A 27,251-nucleotide genomic window follows, 5' to 3' on the forward strand; every position below is an offset into this window, starting at 1 on the left:
GCGGTGCTCAAACTCACGAACTGTGAGGTCACAACCTGAGGTCACAACCTGAGCTGAAGTTGAACGCATAACTGACTGACACCCAGGTGCTCCAGGAAGGGCCTCCGTAGTAATACATAAAAGAAAAGATTTTATATTTAACAACATAAAAAGTTAAAACTTTATGTACCATAATCTTATCTTGAACAGAATTAAAAGAATAGTGGCAACATATTGACAGTTATTGACCCTGAAGGGTGGGCATGTAGAGATTCATTATATGACTGTACAATAAAAATGTTTTTAATTAAATTGTGTAGAAATACTGCAGTGCACTCACACCAGTATTGGGTTAGGTATATTAAACATATTTCTAAATCTCCTTAAGAACTTCCTGTAAATCAATAAGAAGAAAGACTATCTAGTAGAAAAATAAATCACTGAAGAATATGAGCAGGCAGTTAATGGAAGAGAAAATATAAAGGGCCAATAAACAAGAAGCATAACCTTAACACCAGTCAGAGACATGCTAACCAATAATGACTGGTTCTTTTTAATCCATTTCATTGGGTGGAGGGGGGAAACTTGATAATTAAGTGTTGGCCAGCCTCAGGGAAACTAGGTATTTTTACACTCTAATGATGAGAGGATAAATTGATGGGCTTTTTGAAGGGAAATTTGATAGTACCTATTAAAATAGTGTTTTTAATGAGTTCTGTTTCTCATTATTCTAGAGAACATACATAGAAATACTGAAAGATATTTTCTTTGCTGTATTTATAAATACTAGTTTAAAATTTGTAAGCAAATTGTTCACCTGATGAGAGGATATAGTGTAGTATACCTATACCATTCCATAAATTTTACAAAGTGCTATCTAGACATTCACTTGCATTGATCAACAAGTCAGACTCCTTGCTAAAAGCCAACTGCTGAACTATGAAGTTCAGTTTATATATTTTTAAAATGTGACTTGTATTTTATTTTTGTGTGACTATTCATGTAAATACATTGAAAACAATTTTCAGAAATTATGTGTGATTGCGCCTTGGTTTCATGGTGGGCTTGTATTCTGTATTCCTTGGAAAGAAAATTGTTACCTGTAGTTTATTTGTAATTTTCTTTCATGGATTTTTCTACACTATTTTTACCAATGTAAACTTTTAAAAATTCTACTTCTCTATCAGTGAATTGTACTAGTGGTGTAAAACTACTAGTGAAACAGCTAGTATCCTTGTTTCCTATAAGAATGTAATAAATTTAGGAGGTAACTATAATTTGCAGTATTGTTATGTGCTATGGTCTTAAGCTAAAATATATCAGAAGTGTTTTTGTGTGTGCATTAATGAAAATATAATTAAAAAGAAAACAAATCTTTCAAGCTTTTTAGGATCTTTTGTTTGGTCACCTGGGACTAGTGGGTCTACTTCCATGGTAACAGCTGTAACTTAAACTCAGCATTGGGCTTTGGGCATGTCTTTGTGATTGTTTTTATAACTTTCATGCCATCAGCTGTTTCACACTGCTTCAACTTCTTAAAGGTTGGCATCAAGAAGACTTTGCAGGTCAAGACAGTAAGTGGCCGTTGATACTTGCGTTCTGAAAGAAAAGATACTTTTTCTTATTATCTATTATATATAATTTTTGTATAATGTATTTATTGATAAGATCATTTGACTTTCAAACCAGTACCAAAAGGTAAAAAGTTTTATGTCTTGGGTGGTGCTGATGTTTTAGTGAATGTTTAATGGATCTTAAGGATCAGTCAATGCCTTTTGCCTTGAACGTTTACCACTTGGAAATAGAAGACAATGAGATACATAACATTTATACGTTGATATATACATTCTTAAATCTTGTTTTTCCTTACTGTTTTTTTTTTTTTTTTCTTTTTACAGAATCTAGTGCTGGCAGAAAGTAGTCCTGGAAGAGATAGTACTGAATATTTTATTATATTTGAGCCTCAGCTACCTGCTCTATCAAGAACATTAGAACCATATATCCTACCCTTTATGTTTTACAATGGTAAGATTTTAGGAAAATAGAGGATTTTTCTTATTCTTGTGGTTCTTCAGATAACCTTGTTTTGGTTTCCATTAACCTGGTGCTTTTTAGTTCTCTAATTATGACATATTTTGGAAAAGTCACAATTTTAGGATTGTTTGAAGTAAATCATCTGAATGTTTTTCTTAGATGTTAAGAAGCAGCAACAAATGGCAGCACTTACAAAAGAAAAGGACCAGGTATCTAAGAATATTATAATGTACAGAAGTTTATTTGAAGCCAGCAAACAGCTTCTTGATGAAATGAAGTGTAAGTCATTTTGTATTCAAAGGTAATAAAAAAAAAAAATTGGTTTTGGGGAATGTAAGGCAGAAAGTTGAGACCATGAGAAACAAAAATTGTTTGCTTTCCTGAACTACAAGTAAACTGCAGAACACTGCAACAATGGTGTAAGTAAGGCAATAATACCTTATTAGTTATTTGGTCTTAGGATGATGTATTCCATCATTTTAAATAAATTTATATTCTGCTTACCTATAAAAATTTGAAATTTTTTTTTTTTATTAGATATCTGTATAAGTTTAAGGCTTTTGATGTGATAATGATGTTTATATCCAGCTTCAGGTTCTGGCAAAAGATGTTGAAAGACAATATTACTGCGGAAGTGATAGGTGTTTTAATTTTTAATTTGAGTCATGTATTGAGTCTTGTATTTTACTTAAAATATCTGAAGTATGTCACACCATGGAGGTGTACAGGGCAGCGCACACTTGTATAGAAATACATAAGTTACTTGTAAGTCAGTGCACACAACATTTGCTGCAATTTTTAATAAATTTTGAATATTGTTAAGATAAGGCATTTGCTGAATCATTTGTTTTTCTATTTGTCTGAGTTTTTCACTATGGTTTTTGGCTTTGTGTTAATTACATAATTAAAATGTTGAACCATTAACCAACAAATTTGTTCTGCCTGCCTCAGAGTACACACTTTTGTATATCTAAGATGAACGATATTTAGAGCTAAATAGGATGATGATAATACGTCAGTAATAGCAGTAAAAATTATTTTTATAAAGTCTTATTTGGTTCTTGTCACAACCTTTAGGCAATTATGTATGTTATGTATAGTCATGTGGATTAGAATTAAATGATTTATCTAAGATTACTTGGAGTTTGCAGTATTAGTATATAATATCTTCCTTAACCGTATTGAATTTGTTTTTTATTTTGTGTATTTTTTATTTTTGTGTAGTATATAATATCTTCCATAACCCTATTGAATTTGTTTTTTATTTTTGTGTATTAGATCCAAATCTTAATTTTAGACTTTGTTTCATTTTGAATTTCTAAAATAGTTACTATATATTTTATTTTAGCATCAGTCAAAAAGGAAAAAAAAACAGATTGAAAATATTTTTCAAAAACTGTCTTTTGGGGGTTATTACAAATTGATACAGGTTTGTTTGTTTTTAATTTTAGGCCGAGTTGAAGAAGCAAAATTAAAAGAGGCTCAGTTGCAAACTGAACTAAAAACACATAATATTGACATTCCTACAACACAGCAGGTACAGTTTCCAAGTATATGTAAAAAAATTTTTTAAATTAAATTCTAGTCTATAATTTTTTTTTTTTGCCATCCATTTTTATTTAGAATGATATAGGCACTCTTGTTGCAGGGGTACCAAGACATGTGGATTGCAGTCTAATCACTTACTAACCATTAAAAGGACTAACAAAATGATAGAGTGCTTTTTTCAAAGAAATTGCAACTTGTATTTCTAATGTAATGACCCCAATAAGTGAAATTAATAATCCACCAATTTGAGAACTGCATTGAAGGGGCTGCATAAGTTATAACCAGTATATGTGGTGGCAAAGAAAATGCGAGAACATGACAATAGGGTTTTTTTTTAAACTTCTGTTTCTTTGTGTGTAACAAAAGAGAAATCCTATCGTAGGTTATATATTTCTTAACTAAGATAAAGTCAGTGAGGTGGAAGCTTTACATTTCTGTAGCCACATTCTTTTTTTTTTTTCTCAATATATGAAATTTATTGTCATATTGGTTTCCATACAACACCCAGTGCTCATCCCAAAAGGTGCCCTCCTCAATACCTCATCACCCACCCTCCCCTCCCTCCCACCCCCCATCAACCCTCAGTTGAGGGTTGGCAGTTTTTAAGAATCTCTTATGCTTTGGGGCGCCTGGGTGGCGCAGTCGGTTAAGCGTCCGACTTCAGCCAGGTCACGATCTCACGGTCCGTGAGTTCGAGCCCCGCGTCAGGCTCTGGGCTGATGGCTCAGAGCCTGGAGCCTGTTTCCGATTCTGTGTCTCCCTCTCTCTCTGTCCCTCCCCCGTTCATGCTCTGTCTCTCTGTCCCAAAAATAAATAATAAAACGTTGAAAAAAAAATTTAAAAAAAAAAAAAAAAAAAAAAAGAATCTCTTATGCTTTGGCTCTCTTCCACTCTAACCTTTTTTTTTTTCCTTCCCCTCCCCCATGGGTTTCTGTTAAGTTTCTCAGGATCCACATAAGAGTGAAAACATATGGTATCTGTCATTCTCTGTATGACTTATTTCACTTAGCGTCACACTCTCCAGTTCCATCCACGTTGCTACAAAAGGCCATATTTCATTCTTTCTCATTGCCACGTAGTACTCCATTGTGTATATAAACCACAATTTCTTTATCCATTCATCAGTTGATGGACATTTAGGCTCTTTCCATAATTTGGCTATTGTTGAGAGTGCTGCTATAAACATTGGGGTACAAGTGCCCCTATGCATCAGTACTCCTGTATCCCTTGGGTAAATTCCTAGCAGTGCTATTGCTGGGTCATAGGGTAGGTCTATTTTTAATTTTTTGAGGAACCTGCACACTGTTTTCCAGAGTGGCTGCACCAATTTGCATTCCCGCCAACGGTGCAAGAGGGTTCCCGTTTCTCCACATCCTCTCCAGCATCTGTAGTCTCCTGATTTGTTCATTTTGGCCGCTCTGACTGGCGTGAGGTGATATCCGAGTGTGGTTTTGATTTGTATTTCCCTGATAAGGAGCGACGTTGAGCATCTTTTCATGTGCCTGTTGGCCATCCGGATGTCTTCTTTAGAGAAGTGTCTATTCATGTTTTCTACCCATTTCTTCACTGGGTTATTTGTTTTTCGGGTGTGGAGTTTGGTGAGCTCTTTATAGATTTTGGATACTAGCCCTTTGTCCGATGTGTCATTTGCAAATATCTTTTCCCATTCCGTTGGTTGCCTTTTAGTTTTGTTGGTTGTTTGCTTTGCAGAAGCTTTTTATCTTCATAAGGTCCCAGTAGTTCATTTTTGCTTTTAATTCCCTTGCCTTTGGGGATGTGTCAAGTAAGAAATTGCTATGGCTGAGGTCAGAGAGGTCTTTTCCTTCTTTCTCCTCTAGGGTTTTGATGGTTTCCTGTCTCACATTCAGGTCCTTTATCCATTTTGAGTTTATTTTTGTGAATGGTGTGAGAAAGTGGTCTAGTTTCAATCTTCTGCATGTTGCTGTCCAGTTCTCCGAGCACCATTTGTTAAAGAGACTGTCTTTTTTCCATTGGATATTCTTTCCTGCTTTGTCAAAGATGAGTTGGCCATACATTTGTGGGTCTAGTTCTGGGGTTTCTATTCTATTCCATTGGTCTATGTGTCTGTTTTTGTGCCAATACCATGCTGTCTTGATGATTACAGCTTTGTAGTAGAGCCTAAAGTCTGGGATTGAGCCACATTCTTTTAAAGTAATGCCTGTGTAATGACTTTATGTTCTTGAGTTGTCCAGATTGTTGATTTTTTTCTGCTGTCATTCTGGGATGTCTGGTACAGGAGTAATTGGTCTTATAGTTAATTTTTCTTTACAAATTACAGATGCCGCACATTGAAGCACTTTTGAAAAGAAAACTATCAGAACAGGAAGAACTGAGGAAAAAACCTAGAAGATCATGTACTCTTCCAAACTATACTAAAGCCACTGGAGATGTTTTGGGAAAGGTTTGTGTTTAAGCCTTTTAAGAGGCAGTAAATTTTATTATGTTATGTTGAAAATGTGTTTTAAAGTAACATCATAATAAAAAGTGTCAGGTTTTTTTGTACTTTTTAATGTTTTCCCATAAATTACTTGTTCTCATTACCATAATAGTGATTTGGCGGAATTCAAAACTGGCATATTTCCTAATTGTGGAATTCCATAATTCTTACTTTTGAGGGCTGTGGCAGAAATTAGTATGTCTCAGTCCGAGGCTTGTTACCTGCTTAGAGATGCTTTCATGTCAGATGACTTTATAGGTAGCCAAGACCTTTTCATGTGACTCAAACCTCAGTGAGACAACAAAAGAAAAAGGTAAGAATTTCTCTGAGTCTAATAATGTTAGTGAATTCTGGGGTGCTCCTAGAATTTAAAAAACAATAGCAGAAAACTTCATACATAATTGCTGCCAAAAGAGTTCCATCCTTCTTTAATTCTTTGCCTCTTTGGTTTTTCCTTTTGTCAAATGAATTGTATTTTCATTTTTATCTTTTGATTCAATCCTGAACATTCTGTTTTATAGAAAGTTTTTCTTGTAGATGTCCCCAACACCTTTAGTTTTTAATGATGTTATGGTTTGTGGTGTTATTACGTATTTGTGTTTTACTTGTTGAACTTTTCCATTTCATATGCATGTCTCCTTTCTGCTTTTACCTCTGTTTTAAAAGTGAGGAAACTGAGGGGCACCTGAGTGGGCTCATTTGGTTAGGCTGAGTTAGTCCTACTTTGGCTCGGGTCATGACTTTGCAGTTCGTGGGTTTGAGCTCCACATCAGGCTCTGTGCTAATAGCTCAGAGCCTGGAGCCTACTTCAGATTCTGTGTCTCCCTCTCTTCTCTGCTCCTCCCCCATTCATGCTCTGTCTTTTTCTGTCTCTCAAAATAAATAAACGTTAAAAAATAAATAAATAAATAAAATTGAGGAAACTGAAACTGAGGTAGAGAGATTAAAAAAAAAGTTGGTCAAGGTTACATTACATGTGGGTAAGCGGCAGAGCATGGACTCAAATCCAGGCAGAGTCTGTCTCCAAAGTCTGGATGTTAATCAGTGTTCTTTATGCCTATGTGCATCATACTACTTTTACAACCACTATATGAGTTTTTTATAGTATTTCTAGGTTTTGCATGAGGATATTGAAGTTCAGGAATTTAATTGTCAATATATAGTTAGTAAGAGGCAGAACTTAGACATAAACCAAGGTTTTTCTGACTCCAAAGTCCATTGTAGTTTCTTTATAAACAGTTTTCTAGCACCACAAGCCAACTACACAGTGAAAAGAAAGGGTGATGGTTACTCTCAAAGTGTGTAGCTGTGTGTACTACCTAAACCAATAATGGTAGCACTGCCATTAATGTGTTGCATTATTACTTAAATCCAAAATATGAAAACTGAAAAACTAAGTTATAAATTCATAAATTAGAAAACAAGATTCTGATTTATATTTTTTAAAGTTGTTATTCCTCAGAACCCATTTAAAGAATTTATAGAAAGAGGTAGTCTTTGTAGAAGAAGCAGTCGTATAATTTAAGCTTAGTCTAAATGTTAGGCTAACAGTCCACACATTGAGTGGTTATTTGATACAAAATTCTTGCTCAGTAGGTAAGATTTTTACCAAAGCATAAAATAAATTTCAACAGAATAAATATATTTTAGTCTTCCGTTCAAATATTTCTCATCACAGATCTTGAAAATCTGGGAGAACCTTTGAAATCTCATTTTACATAATTTCTCCTTTGGCTTCTCAGAATACAAGTCCTCTCCTAACCATCAAGAGAAAAATTTCTACTCCCTCCATATCATGCTTAATCTTCCTTGATTCCTCTAGGAAAAAAAAAAAATTCTGGTATTTATTCTGGTATAATTCTAAACTAGAATTAATAATTATGGAATATAGTAAGGGACAAGAGGAGATTTTTCACCTAGACTTTATAATGTGTTTATTTTTGTAATGGTGAATACCTTAGTTAACTTAGATGTTTTAGTCTTCCTCTCCTGAATTCCAAATACCTTGAAATCCCGTCTGTATTTCTTTCTCTTTTTTTTTTTAACGTTTATTTATTTTTGAGACAGAGAGAGACAGAGCATGAACGGGGGAGGGTCAGAGAGAGGGAGACACAGAATCTGAAACAGGCTCCAGGCTCTGAGCTGACAGCACAGAGCCCGACGTGGGGCTCGAACTCACTGACTGTGAAATTATGACCTGAGCCGAAGTCGGCCACCTAACCGACTGAGCCACCCAGGCGCCCCTGTATTTCTTTCCTTTAAGTGCCATTCATCTCCCATTCCTGAGAAAGAAGTCATGACATCCATGAAAAATGGCTAGGGTGGGCTTAAAAGAGCTGAAAAATAGTTAAAGCTTGAATGAACAGAACACTGTATATGGTACACAAGTAAAAATGGTTCGTGTTTTCTACAGGATTGTGTTTTTGGAAAAGAAAATCCTATATATACTTCACATTACCTGAAAGTTTAAGAAGAAAGTGTAATGTTAAGGAGCCTAGTGAGAACTTCCAATTATATCTTTATTAAGAAATAACCCAATTATAAGATCAGGGTACTTGTAGAACAACCACAGAATGGGCACCTGTCCTCACACATGTGGTCACAAGTAGAATGAGGTCACTTACTTTGATTTGCCTCTTCTAATCCTTCCTTTGTTTGTTAGAACATTTTTTTAAATCTTCATTTACATATACTAGTTTCTTTGCATATCTCTCTTCTTACCTTTATTCCACTAACTTAGAGGATTAGAAAACAAGAGTAGACATTGTGATGTTTCTAACAATGACAGGACATTTTCATTGCTAGGGCATGTTTTTGCAACCTGGTCAGGTAAGAGTAAAGGATAGATGCTACCATAACGATGCAGTGAATGAGGTTTTGAAGCTGGCCTCAGAATTTCAATCTTGTTGGACTTTGAGCAAGAATGTTTGTAACTAGGGGCGCCTGGGTGGCTCAGTCAGTTGAGCGTCCAGCTTGGCTCAGGTAATGATCTCACAGTTTATGGGTTCGAGCCCCGCATCAGTCTTTGTGCTGACAGCTTAGAGCCTGGAGCCTGCTTCAAATTCTGTGTCTCCCTCTCTCTCTCTGTTCCTCCCCCGTTCATGCTCTGTCTCTCTCTCTCTCCTTCAAAAATAAATAAAAACATTTAAAAAAAAAGTTAAAAAAGAAGAATGTACAAATACTGAAGTATTTGTAAATAGGAAAGTAACTTTATTCTAAGTTCCAGTGTGTTCTTATAAGCAGAAGAAACTATTCTTATTTGTGACATTTAGATTTGTTTTCTGAAAGAAATACTGTATATTGGAGTGAGGTGTCTACTTAGAGGGTATGTGATGTATAACTATGTTTAGTTGAATCTTAATCCTTCATATGTATTTATTTTTTTATGGTTATTTTATCAATTAAGATCTATCCCAGTAGTGAAGGTATCATATGTATCATTAATTAGCTAATAACATTCTAAGTATTTTTTCCTTGCTCATTTGCAAAGTTTACAGGAGTTTACTCTGTGAAACAGTTTTTCCAAAATTTAATAGCAGAATAGACCGTTAACTATTTAAGCCAGTAAGCTTTTATAGTTTGAGAATTTTCATGTGAGTATTTCAGAAAAGTTTTTGCTGTTTAGATGTGGGTTTTTTAAATACTTAATATCAAATTTTTAAATATTTAAAAGTTTTTACCTGATTTTTAAAAAATGGGTTGTAGATTGCACACCTGGCACAAATTGAAGATGACAGAGCCGCAATGGTTATTTCTTGGCATCTGGCGAGTGACATGGACTGTGTTGTCACCCTGACCACCGATGCTGCACGTCGTATCTATGATGAAACCCAAGGTCGTCAGCAGGTGTTGCCCCTTGATTCTATTTATAAGAAGACTCTTCCAGATTGGAAAAGGTTAGAAAAAAGTGGGAGTAATGATTTTTTTCTGAAATCACTTTTCTGTTATCAAAGTGCTTAATTTTGAAATGGTTTCTGTAAAAGATGCCTAAAACAAACTGAGCAGTGACTCACATTAACTAGGGTATCTTTACCTTCTTTACAAATGAGTATACTTCATTAAGATGAGTATTGCAGTGAATTTAATCAAATATGCTGGGCATGTTTAATTTGCCAATTAAATGTTATTTGTGTATAAGTCACACATGCGCACACAAATCCAAAGCAAGTTTTTGGCTTTTGTAACAGGAAGGATGTCAATATCATTGATGAAATACAAAACTCTTTTATTTGGAGTAGGAGTGTAGATTCATGTCTTTTGTCCTGTTTATGTCCTGTGAAGAAAAGCAGTCATCATTTAGGTAGAGAAGGTCTGCATTGGAACTGCCAATAGCAAAGTTGAAATGTAAAAGACTAGTTAGAATGTTGTATTATTATTTTAATATAAATCTAGTTTTAATTACTTCCTCAATTTACTTTTCAAAGTATGTTTTTAAGGAATAACTTTGCAAACCAATTAGGCATTTTTTATCTAAATTTAAAAATGCTTTATGTGTACTCTGATTTTGAGCTTAAAAGACTAGAAGGAAATGGTAACAAAACAAAGTAAAATGTATAATGGAGTATTAATGAATAATTTTGTCAGACTTATAAACAAAGTTGTACAATTGGGTAGGAATAGGGACTTGATGGAGAATGGGACCTCTATTAATATTATATATGAATGTTATTAAACTTACATATTAATTTCATTTTGTGATCTAAAAATGATTTGAGGAAACAACCAGAATTTGAACTCAAATCTGTCTGCTTTTAAAATCTCCCACTTCGCTACTAGTCAGTACTCATTTTAAACAACACAGGAAATCTAGTAATTCCTGTGTTCATTGAGGGTAATACTTTTTGTATGAATAATTTTTCCCTTTAGGAGGGCTTCTTTTGTCTGCAGAATCTGTGAAGACCAAGTTAATATTTGACTTAGGGGAAAGTATGAATTTGGTATTTGGGGCTAATGTTTGCATTAGAAGCTAGATATTCTCTCCATTCCTGGTATTGTGCCTCTTACTCAGATTGAGTTAATAACTATCTCCTAGAGCCACCCCTACCCTGCAGTGCTCCTACTTTCAACATTTGCAAAAACCAGCACCATGTGTAAGGGAAAGGTCGTGACAGTCTAGTTAGCCTCCATCTCTTGAATCTCATTGTTCTCTCTGGGCTGCCGTTGCTCATTCTGTACCCTGTATGGAAGGGACAGGGAGCCAGAGTACTCGATCTCCCTCCCTCACATGGGTCTCTGTCTTGGGCCTTGCCTCTTTCCCCATCCGTGCTAGGGCCACTCTCCACATGAAATAGTCATCTCATTTAGGGGCAACTTTTGAGGCTGGTTTTCTTTTTTCCTTGTTAAACCCAACAGCAGTTTATATTGATTTTAGTAGCACCGATAAAACTAAACAGATATTCTTATATAGTATATATTATTCTTAGTTAATCATTTAGGAGTGTCACTTGTGGATAAGGAATTGATTTAAATGACCACAATAATAATAAGCAATGTATACATATGCTTTTCATATTATGTTTTTTAATTAAAAATATATATTTGCTTTAGTATTTAATTTCTTTTCATTCAGACCTCTACCTCATTACCGAAATGGAAAATTGTATTTTAAACCCATTGGAGATCCAGTCTTTGCCCGAGATTTGTTAACATTTCCAGACAACGTAGAACATTGTGAAACAGGTAAAGAAAATTGTGACTTTTTTTTTTAACTTTATTTATTTTTGAGAGAGAGTGGGGGGCAAGGGAAGTGGTAGGCGCAGAGAGGAAGATAGAGAATCCAAGGTAGTAGGCTCCACACCATCAGCAAAGAGCCCAGCGTGGGGCTCTAACTCACAAACTGTGAGATCATGACCTGAGCTGAGGTTGGACACTCAACTGACTGAGCCACCCAGGTGCTCCTATAGTGACTTTATAATACAGATGTTAAGACTTATGATCCAGATATACAAATTACTGGTTATGGAAATTTACGTTATTTATTTTTTTTATAAGTTCTAGTTTGATTAATATTTAATTCTCTTTTTTTTTTTTTCTTGTTAGAGGGGTAAAATTTTGATGTCAGCCTTCTAAGAAAATTTTGTATGCCAACATTTTAATATGACCAAAGATATGATAATTTAAAAAATTTATTGAACTTTTTTAGTATTTGGTATGCTGTTAGGAGACACCATTATTTTGGATAATTTGGATGCTGCCAATCATTACAGAAAAGAGGTATGTATTTGAATTTTTTTTTTTTTAATTTCTAGCTCTACTTGTAATGTGTGTTTTTAAAGTTTTACGTTTTAAGGCCCTATATAGGAATAATTTTGTGATAATGTTCAGATGACTAACCTTTTCAAAACCAATTTAAATCCTGCAAATTGACAAGCAGCATAAAACTGGACACAGTATGTGAATGAATGGGCCAGGATACAAATTAAAATGAGACATGTTTGGGGGATTTGAAATTATCTCAAAACTAGTATCTGCTATTGATGATGGTATTGGAAAAAGAATATTCTCAGATAATGTTTGTGGAAATGTAATTTGATGAAGCTCTTACTTATTGTTAGGGCTGCTTTGACAAAGTACCACAGACTAAGAAGCTTAAACAATAGAAATTCATTGACTTACACTTCCAGAGTCTTGAAATCCAAATTCAAGGTGTGGGCAGTATCGATTCTTTGTGAGGGCTGTGAGGAAAGGATCTATTCCAGGCCTCCTTCGTTGGTTTGTGGATAGTCCTCCCTGTGTCTCTTCACATCCATGCGTATCTATATCCCCTTCTTATAAAGACACCACTTGTTGGATTATGGGCCCAACCTTATAACCTCATTTTAATTTGATAACTTCTATAAAGACGCTGTCTTCAAGTTAAGATCACATTTGAGGACCTGAGGGGTTAAGACATTAACATAGGAACTTTGAAGGACACAATTCAATCCATAACACCTTTGAAGGGCAGTTTGGCGATATAAATGTTTCAGTTATCTATTGCTACCTAGCAAACACTGCAAAGGTTAGTAGCTTTAAACAATACCAACATATTAGTTTTCAGGTCTCTGTGGGTGTCTCCAAATAGTGTTAGCTAGTTGGAGTGTTGTCTAGTTACACTTGGGATGGTGGGAACTCCAGAGTGCCTCACTCACACAGCTGGCAGTTGGTGCTGGTTACTTTCTGGGAATTCAGCCGAGTCTGGTCAGAGGCTCAGCTGGCACTATCTTCTGTTGTCACTGTTCTCAAACTGCCACCCCAGGGTGTTGTGGTATAATGCCTTTAAGAACTTTTAGGGGTGTCTGGGTGGCTCAGTCAGTTAGCCATCCAACTCTCAATCTCAGCTCAGGTCTTGATCTCAGGGTTGTGAGTTCAAGCCCCACATTGGGCTCCATGCTGGACGTGGACCTATTTAAAAAAAAAAATTTTTTTTTAAGAAACCCTTTTGTCTACCTAAGAATCTAGGAAGCAGGGCCTTATATCTGAGGTCTTAACAAAGGGACATCTTTAATTTCATTTTGACCCTTAGGATACATTTTACTGGCGAGGCACTGGGTTTGATCTTTGTTCTGAGGTTCTTCATTTCTTTTTGAAGAACATTTTGGTTACTGAGCAGGCTGGAGATGAAAAATCACCTAGCATGTCCAGGGTTAGAAATATTTCCTTGAAATTATTTTTATTTTCTTATTTCCCTTATTATTATTAATTTCCTTGAAATTAGTTCCTACTTTATCTCCTACTCATACTGACTAGTTGATACTGGCTGCTGGCTGGGCACTCAGCTGGGGCTGTAGGCTGACACACGTGGGTCTTTTCATGTGAGTCTCTTCTTGTGACTGCTTGGGTTTTTTCAAATGGCATCTGGGTTCCAAGAAGGGGTGTTCCAAGCAGTTAAGACAGAAGCTGTAGGTCTCTTAAGTCCCATCCTCAGAACGTACATTTCATAGCTCAGAATCTGGCCAGCCCAGATCCAAGGGGGAGGTAGGAATAGACTCTCCCTTCTCCATGGGAGAAGGGGCAAAGAATTTGCAGCCATCTTTATACCATCACAAAGTGTTAAAATAATTTATCTTACAGACACACTCCCACAAGTATATGAAGATGTGTACAAGAATATCTATTAGGGTATTAAAAGAATTTAAAACGGGAAACTTTGGAAACAGTCTTAAATGTCCATCATTTAAAATTGGGCAATTCCATTATAGTAATGTATACAGTAGAGTATATGTTGCTGTTAAAAAGAATATAATAAATTTCCTTCTCCTAACAAGGAAGATGTATAAAATATATTTTGTTGAAAAGTTGCAAAATTATGTGTAAGATGTTACTGTCTTAAAGAATAAGCTTATGGTGGTGAGGGGAAGGGAAAAATGAGTAGAGAGGAGTGGGAGATACAGACTTCCAGTTATGGAATGAATAAACTGTGGGATTAAAAGACATCATAGGGAATTTAGTCTGTTCTACTGTGATAGCGATCTGTGATGACAGACGGTAGCTACACTTACGGTTAGCACAGCATAACATATAGAGATGTCGAATCACTATGTTGTGGCTTGAAACTAATGTAATGTGTGTCAACTATACTCAAAAAATGTTTTAGTTAATTTAAAAATATTCTTGTGTTACTTTAAACAAACTGAAAGAATATGTTGTCTACTGTTGGATGTGCTAAGGATTATCACTTCTGTATTACTTTTAAGTTTTACTTATAAAAAAGGAAATCTCTGAAGGATGGCTTTTCAAAGGGCACTTCCAGAGATTGAATAAAATAATACACATAAATTGGGGCGCCTGGGTGGCGCAGTCGGTTAAGCGGCCGACTTCAGCCAGGTCACGATCTCACGGTCCGTGAGTTCGAGCCCCGCGTCAGGCTCTGCGCTGACAGCTCGGAGCCTGGAGCCTGTTTCCGATTCTGTGTCTCCCTCTCTCTCTGCCCCTCCCCCGTTCATGCTCTGTCTCTCTCTGTCCCAAAAATAAATTAAAAACGTTGAAAAAAAAATTAAAAAATAATAATAATAATACACATAAAGCATTAAGCTAAGAGCCTGGAATATGGTAAAATTCCAGTAAAGGAAAGTTCTGTCTGTATCTGAGATCCAGAGGTCTTGAATTCTTTGATACAAAAGAAGTATTAAGTTTAGTAAGTATAGTGTTAGGAGTTTGGAAATACCAGGTAGTAAACATGTATGAAAAACATTATAGGCTCTCAGATTACTATAACTGAAAATGAGTAAGAATATTTGCAATTATGTAAGAGAAAACAGAGGCCAGTTTAAAATACTAGCCAGTATCTACAAATAGTGTATTCTAGAATCATGGGTACCTTAGAGATGATATGCTTCCACTTTCTAAATGAGAAATCTCTGAAGGATGGATTTTCAAAGGGCTCTTCTTAAGCTCAGGAAAAATAATGGATGTGTACCAAATCACATCCACTTATAGCAGAACTAGAACCGAGAAGTTTTTCTTTGCACCCAGTTAAGAAGAAATAATAAATGTACTCTGATTTAGGAGAGCTGAGTTAGCGAGATTACTGAAAATTACGCAACTGATTGGGGAGTAGTATTTGGCATATTGATGAATGTTTCCATGGGAGCCCAATAATGACTTGTAACATATTGTACCAGCGAACACTTGTGGATGGAGAAGGTACTATATTCTGGTAGTGGTTAGAATGTGTATATATCCTAAATTATAGAGAAGTCATACCCATTAAATGTCATGACAACATGGAATCTTACTAGTGAGAATAGAAGTAACAAATTGGATAGTAACTGGAAGATTCTAGTTCAGTCAGTATTTAGACAATGTGTATGAGACATAGTGGATGCTATTAAATGTTGAACAACTGGCTCTCTGGTGAGTGGGGTGATAGGACCCTGGTTTGTAGCTTTTGCCCAAGGTGTAAATCCTCCATCATGGCTGATTTCCAGTGGCCTATGTGTAGCCACTGAATGAGACGCTCAGGAGAGTTTGCTCTCTTGACTTGATAAACACTGACTCCAGCATACCACCAGGCACAGTGCTAGGCACTGAGGGCTATCAGAGACAACTCAGAGGAAATTCCTGCAAGGATAAACTATAAAAGGCTGTTTCTGGCTACGTAGGTTATATATTGTAAGGTATGAACTGTCAAGAAAGTAGGATTTCTAAGTGAAGGTGGAACTCAGATAAACAGAACTCTAAAGCCAGGATTTGCCTAGAGAACATTTGTCAAAGTAATTGAACTAGAGCATTATTTTTCATTCCTTTGAGAGACTCAGAGGGTAAGAGACAAAACCCAGGGCTTTAACCAGAGTGGGGAATATGATAAAAGATCCCTTTCCCAATAAACTGGATCCCCCAAAGGGCTAAACCTTAGTGTAAGTTGAACAGAAAAAACTGTCACTTTGATCTCAACTCCAAGTGCCTCTGGAGACTGCAAGAAAATTACCTCTTTTGAACCTTGGCAATAGGTGGAAAAGGGAAAAAAACAAAATCAAACCATTTTCCTGAGAATTCATCAATATAAATAAATTGGCCTCTGTCTGTTTGCAACCTGTATTCATAATACTTGGGTGGTCTGAAAAATCTCAAGGTAAACATTTGATTTGACATGGTGCTCGACTGGTAGTGTCCTTAGATATCTGTTTGGAGGAAACAGATTGTCTCTGGAAGAATTCACCTTTATCTCAAACCTGAAATAATTTCCATAGTGAACGTAAAAGCAATTGTTTTTCTTAAATATGTTTAATACAATTCAAGAAAAGTGTCAAAAATAAGAAAAGAGCAAGTTGACTTGAGAAAATCAAACGAGCTTCTAAAACTAGAAAATACACATAAACATGAAATACTGGGAAGGTTAAACAGTATAATAGAGAATTAGTGAATCGGAAAATAGGTCAGAAAAATTGTCCAGACTGCAGCCTATGGGGAAGGAATGACTGTAAGAGGAGGAGGAGGAGGAAGTTGAGAGTCATGCAGGACAGAATGAGAAAAATCTAAAAAAAAAAAAAAAAGTCTAATTACAGTGCCAGAGTGGAGGGAGAAAAAGATCATAAGGCAATATTTGAAGAATCTAATGGCTGAAAAATTTTTAGGTTCCTCATAACTAGTATAGCAAATACTGATTGCTTTGCTTCCAAAGTTTTGAATCAAGTCTTATAATTCCACCAGTTAAGTACTGTTCTAAAGCTCTTATGAGAAAAGGCATTTATGGCATCCCTTTGTAACATTGTTTTCGGTAGTTTGTCACTGTTTTCTCTTCCTGAATGCTATATGCCATTTCTACAGAGTCAACCCCCTGTTTTTATTCACCCCTTCCTAGTCCCCAGGGCAGGTAATTTCCCAGAGCTATACGGCTTTTGCTCATTCACTGAATTGGCAAAAGGTGTCATTATCTTTTTTGTCCAAATTCAGTGTTTAGGGGGTAGAACCATAAGATTGAAGGATACTTTAAGAGTTGAAACTGTCCATGAAAGTAGTATTTGCAGAACTGTTGTGAAAGAGAGCCAAACTGTCCTTTTTCCTGGAGGCTTATAAACTCATATTGTCATTCTACTGACGAGAATGGACAAGTCTGTAAATAAATTTGGGTGTGTGTGTTATTTAAGATGATATCAAATCCTTAAAAACATTGCATGAATCCTGATAAATGGATAGTACATGAATACAGTTTGTATTTTTAATGTTCACTTAAATAAAACATAAATCCAGGGACGCTTGGGTGACTTGGTTAAGCATCTGACTCTTCATTTAGGCTCGGGTCATGATCTCGGAGTTTGTGGGATCAAGCCCCATGTGGGGCTCCACGCTGACATTATGGGGCCTACTTGGGATTCTCTCTCTGCCCCTCCCCTGCTCTCACACTCTCTGTCTCAAAATAAATAAATAAAACTTAAAAAAAAAAAAAAAGAAATCTGCAAATTCAAACCAAAACTAAGAAAGTTGTGCCTGTTTGTAGTAAAACAAAAAGATTTATTTTACCAGAGTATTCCACAGATTTTCTTCTTACTGCGTTTAAATTTTTTTTGAGATTTTTTAGTGTTAAGTAATTTCTACACCCAGTGTGGGGCTCAGACTTAAAACCCAGAGATCAAGAGTTGCATGCTCTACTGAGCCAGGCACCCCTACATTTAATTTTTTTTTAAGTTATTTACTTATTTATTATTTTTATTTATTTATTTATTTTGAGAGAGAGCTTGCATGCACGCACAAGCTGGGGATGGACAGAGAGAGAAGAAAGAATCCCAGGCGGGCTCTGCACTAACAGTGCGGGGCTTGAACCCACAAACCATGAGATCATAACCTGAGCCAAAGTCAGATGCTTACCTGACTGAGCTACCCAGACACAACCCTGCATTTAAATTTTTTAAAAAGTATCCACCTCAGTGGGAAAACATTTGTAAAGTACCCATAGAATTATATTGAAAGAATAAATACTAGTCATGATTTTATATTACGTTTTTCATTTGTTGCTATTTTTCATTTTTAAAAAAATCAAATTTTATTTAATATTTTATTTTTATAATTCAGAGACTCTTTAACCCCAATATTAGATTGAATTAGGCATTTTTACATATTGTTAAATTGTTTTCTTCAGTCATTTTTTTAAAGTATGCATTTTATTTCACTGTGTGTATGTACCATAATTTATGTAACTTGTTGAGACATGCAAGTTTCATATCTTTTATTAAAACAATGTTTTAGTGCACATTGTTCACATCTGTGATTTTTCTTCAGAATAAATTCTTAAAAGTGGAATTGCTGACTCATGCAAAACGTTAAGCTTTGTAATACTTGTTACATTTCCTTTGAGAATGGCTGTCCAGAACAGATTAGTACAAGAGGACCTTTCTACATAGCTCCCCCAACATTCAAAGTGGTGTGTGGTGTGTGGTAACATTTTGAGTAGTGAAAAGACATTACCTGAATTCCACTTCTCTCATTTTTCATTTTATTTTTTTGTCTGTTTTCTAGACCTTTTGTGAAAAAACATTTTTAAAAATCATGAAATACTAAACCCAGTGTCTTTCTTTTATTCTGACTTCTCTGAAGCATTAGAATTCTTCACTAACCCTACTTCCATTCCATGACTTGGCTTTACTACATAATTCTAGTCCTCCCAACTCTGACATTACTAGCTCTTTTTCTTCCCATAGTTGAAATTACAGTTTTGTCCTCTAATGATTCAACCCTGTGCTTTTCTGTCTGTAGTCTTTGGTGTCATGCTCTTGGTATCCTTTGGTCATCTGGAAAACTTCTATCTAACAGAAGAAAACAGAGCTAGTGATGCTGCCCTGGTACTGCCGTGGCTTTCAGAAGCAAGTGGCTCTCTGGCTTGTCCCCCTCTCTTCCTTCCTCTTATCAGTCAAGCCATCACTTTCACTTTTTCCATGTGCTGTGTCACTATTCCAGCTTAGGCTGACACTTGAGAAGTAATCGAATTCATCTCAGTGCCTCTGGGTTTTTACCCCAGTTCATCTTATACTTCACTAACTTATTTTGTGAAAATACTAGCGTGATCATGTCATTTCTAATCTCAGAACCCTTAAGTGATTTCCTGTTTAATTAGAACAATTGAGATACATTTTATAGGCTCAGTAATTAATATTCATTTGCTTACAATAGGTTGTTAAAATTACACACTGCCCTACACTGCTCACCAGAGATGGAGATCGCATTCGAAGTAACGGAAAGTTTGGGGGCCTTCAGAATAAAGCTCCTCCAATGGATAAACTTCGGGGAATGGTATTTGGAGCTCCAATACCAAAACAATGCCTGGTCTTAGGGGAACAAATAGGTAGGTTGAATAAGTACTTAAAAATTTCTCATTTGATTTCGATCCTTTGAGGCTTGTGTACTAATACTCTGACATGAAAAGTGAACCAGTAAAAATCTGAATATAATGTTTTTGTCTAGTACCTTCAACTATCTTATATCAGGTAGTTTTGAATTACATAGAAGGTAGGTTTTCCTTCATTTTCATTCCTCTTGTTTTGAAATCAAGAACATACTGTCCTTATTGAATAAATTAGTATTTCATCTAATCATCATGCTTCTTTTTATATTAAAATTGGTAACTATCTCGATTACAATTAAGAACCTGAGAATGTATGACATGTGACCTTCCTCCCCCATTTTCCCTTCTGCAGGCCTGTCCCCTTGTTTCTAGGCAGCTGATATAATTGCCTCTACATCTGTACTTTGAAGTGTGTATACTTTACTGGAGTCCCCTATAGGCTGTTGCCTTAGAGCCTGTTTGCTCTTACTTTTATATAGTTCTAATATGCTTGGGTATCTACTTTTGCAGCAAGAAAGTAGTGTGCTGTCATCATTAGCTTTAAAAAATATAGTAAATTATGGTAGAATACACATTATATAATACCATCTTGACCATTATTGTGTGGTTCAGTAGTGTTAAGTACATTCACATTGCTGTGCAACCAATTTCCAGAAATCTTTTTATTTTGCAAAACTGAAACTCTGTGTATTTGAACAGCAATGTCTCACTTTCCCTTCCCCCATGCGCATGGCAACTACCAGGGTTTCTGTCTGTGAATCTGACTACTGTAAGGCCTCATAAAAGTGGAATCATACAGTACTTGTCCTTTCGTGACTGGCTTATTTACTTAGCTTAATGGCTCCCAGGTGCATCCATGTTGTAGCATGTGTCAGAATTTCCTTTCTTTTTGAGCTGAGTAATATTCTCTTGTATCTATATACCATGTTTTCTTGTTAACTTTTATTAAAGTATAATATACATATAGAAAAGTGCACACTTGATAAACACAGCTTGATAGATTTTCACAAAATGAGCACTGCCCCTGTATTAAGGAATAAAACATTGTCACATCACAGAAAGTCTATCATGCACTCCAGTCACTGCCTAACCCCCTCTCAAAAGGTAACAAGTACCTTGACTTAAAACTGCACAACTGTTTTCATACCTTATATAAATGGAATCATACAGTGCATACTTTTTTGTGTGTCTGGCTTTGTTCATTCAACACTGTGTATATAGTTGTTCCTTTTCATGCCAGGATAGTAGTCCATTGTGTAAATATACTGTAGTTTATTTCTTTATTCTACTGTTGAGGAACTTGGATAGTGTTCAGACTGGGATTAATATTTCAGCCACTAGCAATATTTAAAATAATAGTTGGAAAAGATGGTGGGAAGAAGGTTGTCTTGTGTTCTTTTATGAGATGGTCAGTCAGGTGCAGGTATATAAGAGGAGACACAGGAGAGGCTTGGGAAAACAAAGTGTATTATACTCACAGGTCCTAGAGACAGGAGGCATACAACATCACTTAAGGCCATGGAAAAATACGGAAAAAACATAAGGGTGGTGAGGAGGCAGAAGACAAGAGCAAGGAGAATGCTTAGGCTGCAGCCTTGATGAGGCTTTCCACAGGAAAGGCAAGGCATGACAGGGTGAAAATAGCTTAGGGTTGACTAGTTTGAGTAATTTCAGTGGGCTTTGGGCTATAGGTATGGTCTCTAGCTGGTTGCCTGGTACCTGGCCCTGAAATGATTAAGGCAAAGGAATACTGCTTCCTGGGGTGCACAGACTAGATAGAAGAGGTTTGACTCTGGATTGGTTAGTTTGCATATCAAAGCATGCTGGGCCTTTTGCTATCTAAGAATTGTCTAGCTCCATAGGGGGAAGTCTTTACCAAGCCAGAAAGGTTTTTTAAGATGTCAAAACATCATACAGAAAATTAAAATTGTATATGATACAAAGAGTCATACTTCTGTGTATGGTGGCAGTGAATGTGTGCAAAAATCGTCTCTGTAGACAATAAGTGAACATCTAAATAAACTGATTTTAAAAATCAGAGGGGCACCTGGTTGGCTCAGTCAGTTAAGCGTCCAACTTCAGCTCAGGTCGTGATATCATGGTTCGTAGATTTGATCCCCACGTCGGGCTGTGCACTGACAGCCCAGAGCCTAAAGCCTGTTTCGGATTCTGTGTCTCCCGCTCTCTCTGCCCCTCCCCTGCTTCTGCTCTCTATCTCTCTCAAAAATAAAGGTAAATAAACTTAAAAGAAAAACATCAGAAAAAACAGGTCAGTCAGGGCCAATGAATCAACATAAAAAGTCTCAACTCATATCACTCTAGCACTACAGTTTATGGCAGTGGTTCCCAAGCCAGAAAGAATTACCTGTGGAACTTTAAAAATGCACAGGTGTGGTACCGACAGTTTTCAGTTTACATGGGCATCTTAATGTCAGTATAACAGCATAAAGCATTATCTAGATCTTTGGGAAAAAAGCATTTAATTCAAGATTGTTGTGCCCTTGTTGGGCTGTCAAATATGTAAAGTTAACAGATAATGCAAGGATTTCAAAAATATGTTACATACCCTTCTTGTTAAATATCTTCAAAAATACACTCCACCTACAGACTAATGATTCAGCAGTAAGAACTCATTAAACAGTTTAAAAAATGAAATAAGATAATTTAAGATTATTCATATAAGATACTTTTGGTTGTAACCAATAGTAATCAGCCATGACCACTTTAAACAAACAAGAATATACTGGAAGGAAATTGGAAGAAATCACGGATTCAGAGGAGATTGGAAACAGCCAAGACAAAATCAAGGATGACTCTGACATTCAGCATCCTTGAGTTCCTTGCGCCCAGACCTCAGTTTGCATTTTTTAACATGACTCAGGGAGGTACCTGGCTGATTCAGTCAGTAGAGCATGCGATGCTTGACCTCAGGGTCGTGAGTTGGAGCCCCACATTGGGCATGGAGCCTACTTCAAAACAAAAGAAAACCCCAAAAAACATAACTCAGACTCTAAAACTCCTAGGAGAGAGATATTCCCTCCTTAATCAGCTGGCCATAGTTAGCTGATCAGATCAGATAGAACAAACAGAGCTTTGAGAGATTCACAGAGAAAAAGCAATTTTGAACTAGACCATCACCACAAAAATTTTCTCCTACTAGCACAATAAAAAGCAGAGTGTTTGTCTTCTAAGTAATTTTCCCTCACAGTGTTTTGCATCACAGTATTTGATAAGAGATAAGAGCAAGTAAAATCAGCATAAAACATAAAAAATAGGTACTTTACATGTTATAAAATAAAGTGATTAAAAATGAGATCTTGAATAACATGTAAGTACATGAATTTTTTTCATTAAAAAGCAAAGACACTTAGATTTTAAAAATCTAATCCCAGGATATATAAAAATTGTCATTTGTTGGGTGCTTAATATATATGAAGAAGTTATAATAAAGGTAGAGGAAGTGAGTAAAGAGAAACTTGAGAAAATTTAAATGACAAACACAGTGCCACATGATTAGTAAACTGTAAAACAGGAATCTGTTATGTAAAGGCTGTGTCTATGACACTGCTTTATGTTCTTTATAAGAAATCTAACAAAATATAAGGTAAAATTAAAGAATTAACAAAAATGTCATGTAGGGGGAGGGGGAGGGAAACTAAAAAAAAAAAAATGTCATGTAAACGTTGAATAGAAGTCCCCAATAACAGGTATTATTGATGCCAAAGTTAACCTTAAGGCAAAGACACTAAAAGGACAAAGATAAATTGATTTTCATAAAAGATGTATTCTATACTAGAGGTACAAAACTTAATAAACTTGATACAATAAATACAGAACCAAAATTTTTAAACTGTTAACAATAAAGATAGAAACATTTTGAGGAGCCATTATTACATGACAAATTAATTATTAGTCAAAAAAATAAGAAATTACCACCTAATAAGTTGCATTACCAGTATCTTCTTAGATATTTATAGACTATGTCACAAAAATTGGTCATACTTTCAGTGGATCAAATTGCTACTCAGCTACAGTGAGACTACAAATGTTAAAAAAGCAAATTTTACTTAGGGTACGTTTTGTGGCGTAAGGTAATAGAACTCTAAAAGTAACCATTCCTTTTCTCCCACAGTAACTACCCCAGAGAGTGTACATTTAGAAATCAGTATTTCATCAAAAAAGATAAAGTTTAAGTGTTATGAATTAGACTGAGGAGACATGAAGATAGCCAACATCACATATAGATCAAATCTACAGGCTGAATGCTTTTATTGTTAAATGAGAAAGAAAATATTCAAGTCAAATGACAGGAAAAAAAATACATTTCAAGAAACAAGTACAACCAAATGAATTAAAAAAAAAAAATCTTGTACTGAATATGTAATTCCTAGAGATGGTCTTGGGCAAGAACAGATACAAGAGGAATATTGGGTCAGAGCATCTATTTAGACAAAGAGAAGCTTAGGTTTCTATATTATAAATACATTTAGCATCTCCAAATAAAATGGACTAAATTCTAGCAAACTGCAGATGAGCAAAATTGAATTAAATAAGACAGAAAATTTACATAGACCATTACCTGAAGAAGTATTCAGAAAGTTCATCCTATAGGATTTTTTTTTTTAAGTAAATTTTAAATATAAATTGTTGCAGAATATAAACATGGAGAAATACCCAGGTCATCTTACGAAATTAATAACAAACCTAGTATTACCACTCTTGAAATGTGTTCAGGAAGTTCTTGGCACAGTTAAATAGAAATAAGAGCTTAATATGGAAAGAAGTAGTTTAATGTTCCCTTCACCTACAGTGATTTTGCCCCAGATACGCGCATGGTTGGCTTCTTTCTTACCAGTCTGTACCCTCATGTTACACCTTCAGAAAGAACTTCCTTGATGACCCTATCTGAAATTAGAAGGGATTTGTTATAGAAGTACTGAAAGAAATGAGAAAGTATTTCTCAGTTAATTAAAAAAAAATTTTTTTAAGTTTATTTATTTTGAGAGAGAAAGAGTGTGCGCACCCACAAGTGAGGAAGGGACACAGAATTCCAAGCAGGCTCTGTCGCTGCAGAGCAGGGCTTGAACCCACGAACCATGAGATCATGATCTGAGCCGAAATCAAGAATGTTGCTTAACTGACTGAGCCACCCACGTGCCCTATAGTTATTTTTTTTTTTAAGTTTGCAGAAAATTTTAAATCACTGGAGAAAACAGAAAGGCAAATGATAAACTTGGAGGGGGGGGATTGCAACATATGCTAGAAAAAGGTATGATAGCCCTATTATTAAAAACAACCTTTAGGGGTGCCTGGGTGGCTCAGCTGGTTGAGCATCCAACTTCGGCTCAGGTCACGATCTCTCAATTGATGAGTTCGAGACCCGCATCGGGCTGTGTGCTGACAGCTCAGAGCCTGGAGCCTGCTTCGGATTCTGTGTCTCTCTGTCTGTCTGTCTCTCTCTCTCTGCCCTTCCCCCACTCATGCTGTCTCTCTGTCTCAAAAATAAACATTAAAAAAAAATTTTAAGGGGCGCCTGGGTGGCGCAGTCGGTTAAGCGGCCGACTTCAGCCAGGTCACGATATCGCGGTCCGTGAGTTCGAGCCCCGCGTCAGGCTCTGGGCTGATGGCTCGGAGCCTGGAGCCTGTTTCCGATTCTGTGTCTCCCTCTCTCTCTGCCCCTCCCCCGTTCATGCTCTGTCTCTCTCTGTCCCAAAAATAAATAAAAAACGTTGAAAAAAAAATTTTTTTTTAAATAAATAAATAAAATAAAAAAAATTTTAAGACAACCTTTAAAAAAAGGAAAGATTATAGGAAAATGGATAGATAATATAAATCAGCAATTTTCAGTGGAATAATAATAGTTAATATTTGAAGGCTTACTTAGATATTGGATCCTTTGTTAAGCTTGTCACTGGAATGATTTCATTTACTGCTGCTTTCATTGGATAGATGAGAATGTAGAGGCTCAAAAAGGTTAGATAACTTTCCCAAGTTCAGAACAGTATTTGTTTTCATTTTCACAGCGAAGTGAAAGAATAGAAAGAATATTGGTTTATTTCTGGATTACATAATTAAGATGATTTTCTTTTCCACTATCCTTTTCTATATATTTTTCTAGATCTGTGTGTCACTTTTATAATTAGAAAAGGTTCTAATTGTTCTTAATACTGAAGTTCTTTGAAGCAGTAAATGATCTTCTAGGGAATATGCTTACATAAACCATCCCACATATACCCAAGGCTTTTCTTTCCCTCAGGTGAATATTAAAAATAGCACATTTTTTCAAGCTAAATATTAGAAATGTTAAATGCTTTAATTGAATTTAGAATCTGGGAAATGCCTGATATAATGTTAAAAGGAAAATGGTTAGAACATACAAATGCAAATATCATACATGATAATTAAACATGCAAACTTCGTGGAATGAAAAACAAGAAAAAGGTAAGATGATACACCAACTGATTTTTTTTCTGACCTTTTCTGTATTATTTCACGTTTTTTATAGAGATCTCATAAGTAGAAATACCTCTTAAAAAAGTATTAATAACTGTGGACATTGTAGAAGCCAACATACAGACATATGTATTCTATGTCTGGCCAGCTTAGACATTGTTATATCATATTTAATTTAGTCTAATATTTAACCTCTCAGTTACTGCTGTCCATTTATTTTGTTGTCATTTTAAGTAAAACCATTCTTAATGTTTTTAGAAGTAGTGACCAAGATTATTTAAGTGCTGTGGTTTTCAGGGCAAGGACATTTTGTTCTATTACGAAAATAAATAGAGCAGTAACAATGAACTTCCGCGGACCTATCATCTAGTCACTCTTATTTCATTCATAACCCTCTTATCTCACAACTTGCTCTGTTCTCCTCTCTCCAGGTAGATTATTTTGGAGCAAATCAAAACAGAGGTTCTGTTTTTTTTCTCACCCAGTCATAAGTGCTGATCAGGTTTTTGCCAATGAAGTTCTTAGAATCATATAGAACATAAAAGTTTGAGGAGACCTAAATATTATTTAGTAAAGTCTACATGCCCGTCTACCTGCTTAAATCTTCTAGTAGTAAAAAAGTTGCTTTTGCCTTCTAAGCAGACTTTAAATATTTGCCTAATACCAGCCATTCACATATACTTTCAATTCCTTTATATTATTTTTAGTAACTGCTTACATGGTCATTCCTCAGGATACATTGAAACAATCTATATATTTCTTTGATATGTTTCATACATAAATGAATGCATTGTATTTTGAGCTTTGTTCCCTTTATATGAAGTAATTTTTTTTTTAAGTATTTTGCTGTTTTCACAATAAAATTTCATCATTGGATTCCCTAGATAATTGAAAGTTTAAGACAACATACAAAGACTCACAAATCATTTATAAACAGAATTAAATGTGAATTTTGAACGTTTCTCTTTGGCAAAATTCTTTTTAGTGAGTTAGGAAAGACTTTTATAAGTAAATAGTAAATAG

At 35.5% G+C, this 27,251-nt stretch overlaps 1 protein-coding gene and 1 long non-coding RNA gene across 3 annotated transcripts in view; one reads left to right on the forward strand and one right to left on the reverse strand.

Moving 5' to 3' along the window:
- The window catches only part of SMCHD1 (structural maintenance of chromosomes flexible hinge domain containing 1), a 235,126-nt gene that overhangs the window by 119,136 nt on the left and 88,739 nt on the right, over window positions 1-27,251 (forward strand). For both annotated transcript variants that reach the window (XM_058692578.1, XM_058692577.1), the window contains exons 38-45: window positions 1,878-2,004; window positions 2,173-2,292; window positions 3,465-3,550; window positions 5,861-5,983; window positions 9,725-9,915; window positions 11,589-11,698; window positions 12,162-12,232; window positions 19,604-19,775. In XM_058692578.1, coding sequence (XP_058548561.1) covers window positions 1,878-2,004; window positions 2,173-2,292; window positions 3,465-3,550; window positions 5,861-5,983; window positions 9,725-9,915; window positions 11,589-11,698; window positions 12,162-12,232; window positions 19,604-19,775 — 1,000 coding nt within the window. The remainder of the gene's footprint in view (window positions 1-1,877; window positions 2,005-2,172; window positions 2,293-3,464; window positions 3,551-5,860; window positions 5,984-9,724; window positions 9,916-11,588; window positions 11,699-12,161; window positions 12,233-19,603; window positions 19,776-27,251) is intronic.
- On the reverse strand, window positions 10,084-12,937 carry LOC131490333 (uncharacterized). The gene is made up of 2 exons (XR_009251040.1): window positions 12,635-12,937; window positions 10,084-10,341 (listed from the first exon to the last, which is right to left on the reverse strand). It is a non-coding gene; the product is annotated as an uncharacterized LOC131490333 (long non-coding RNA).

Source organism: Neofelis nebulosa, chromosome 11 (genome assembly GCF_028018385.1).
Source record: "Neofelis nebulosa isolate mNeoNeb1 chromosome 11, mNeoNeb1.pri, whole genome shotgun sequence".
Lineage (NCBI taxonomy): Eukaryota > Metazoa > Chordata > Mammalia > Carnivora > Felidae > Neofelis > Neofelis nebulosa.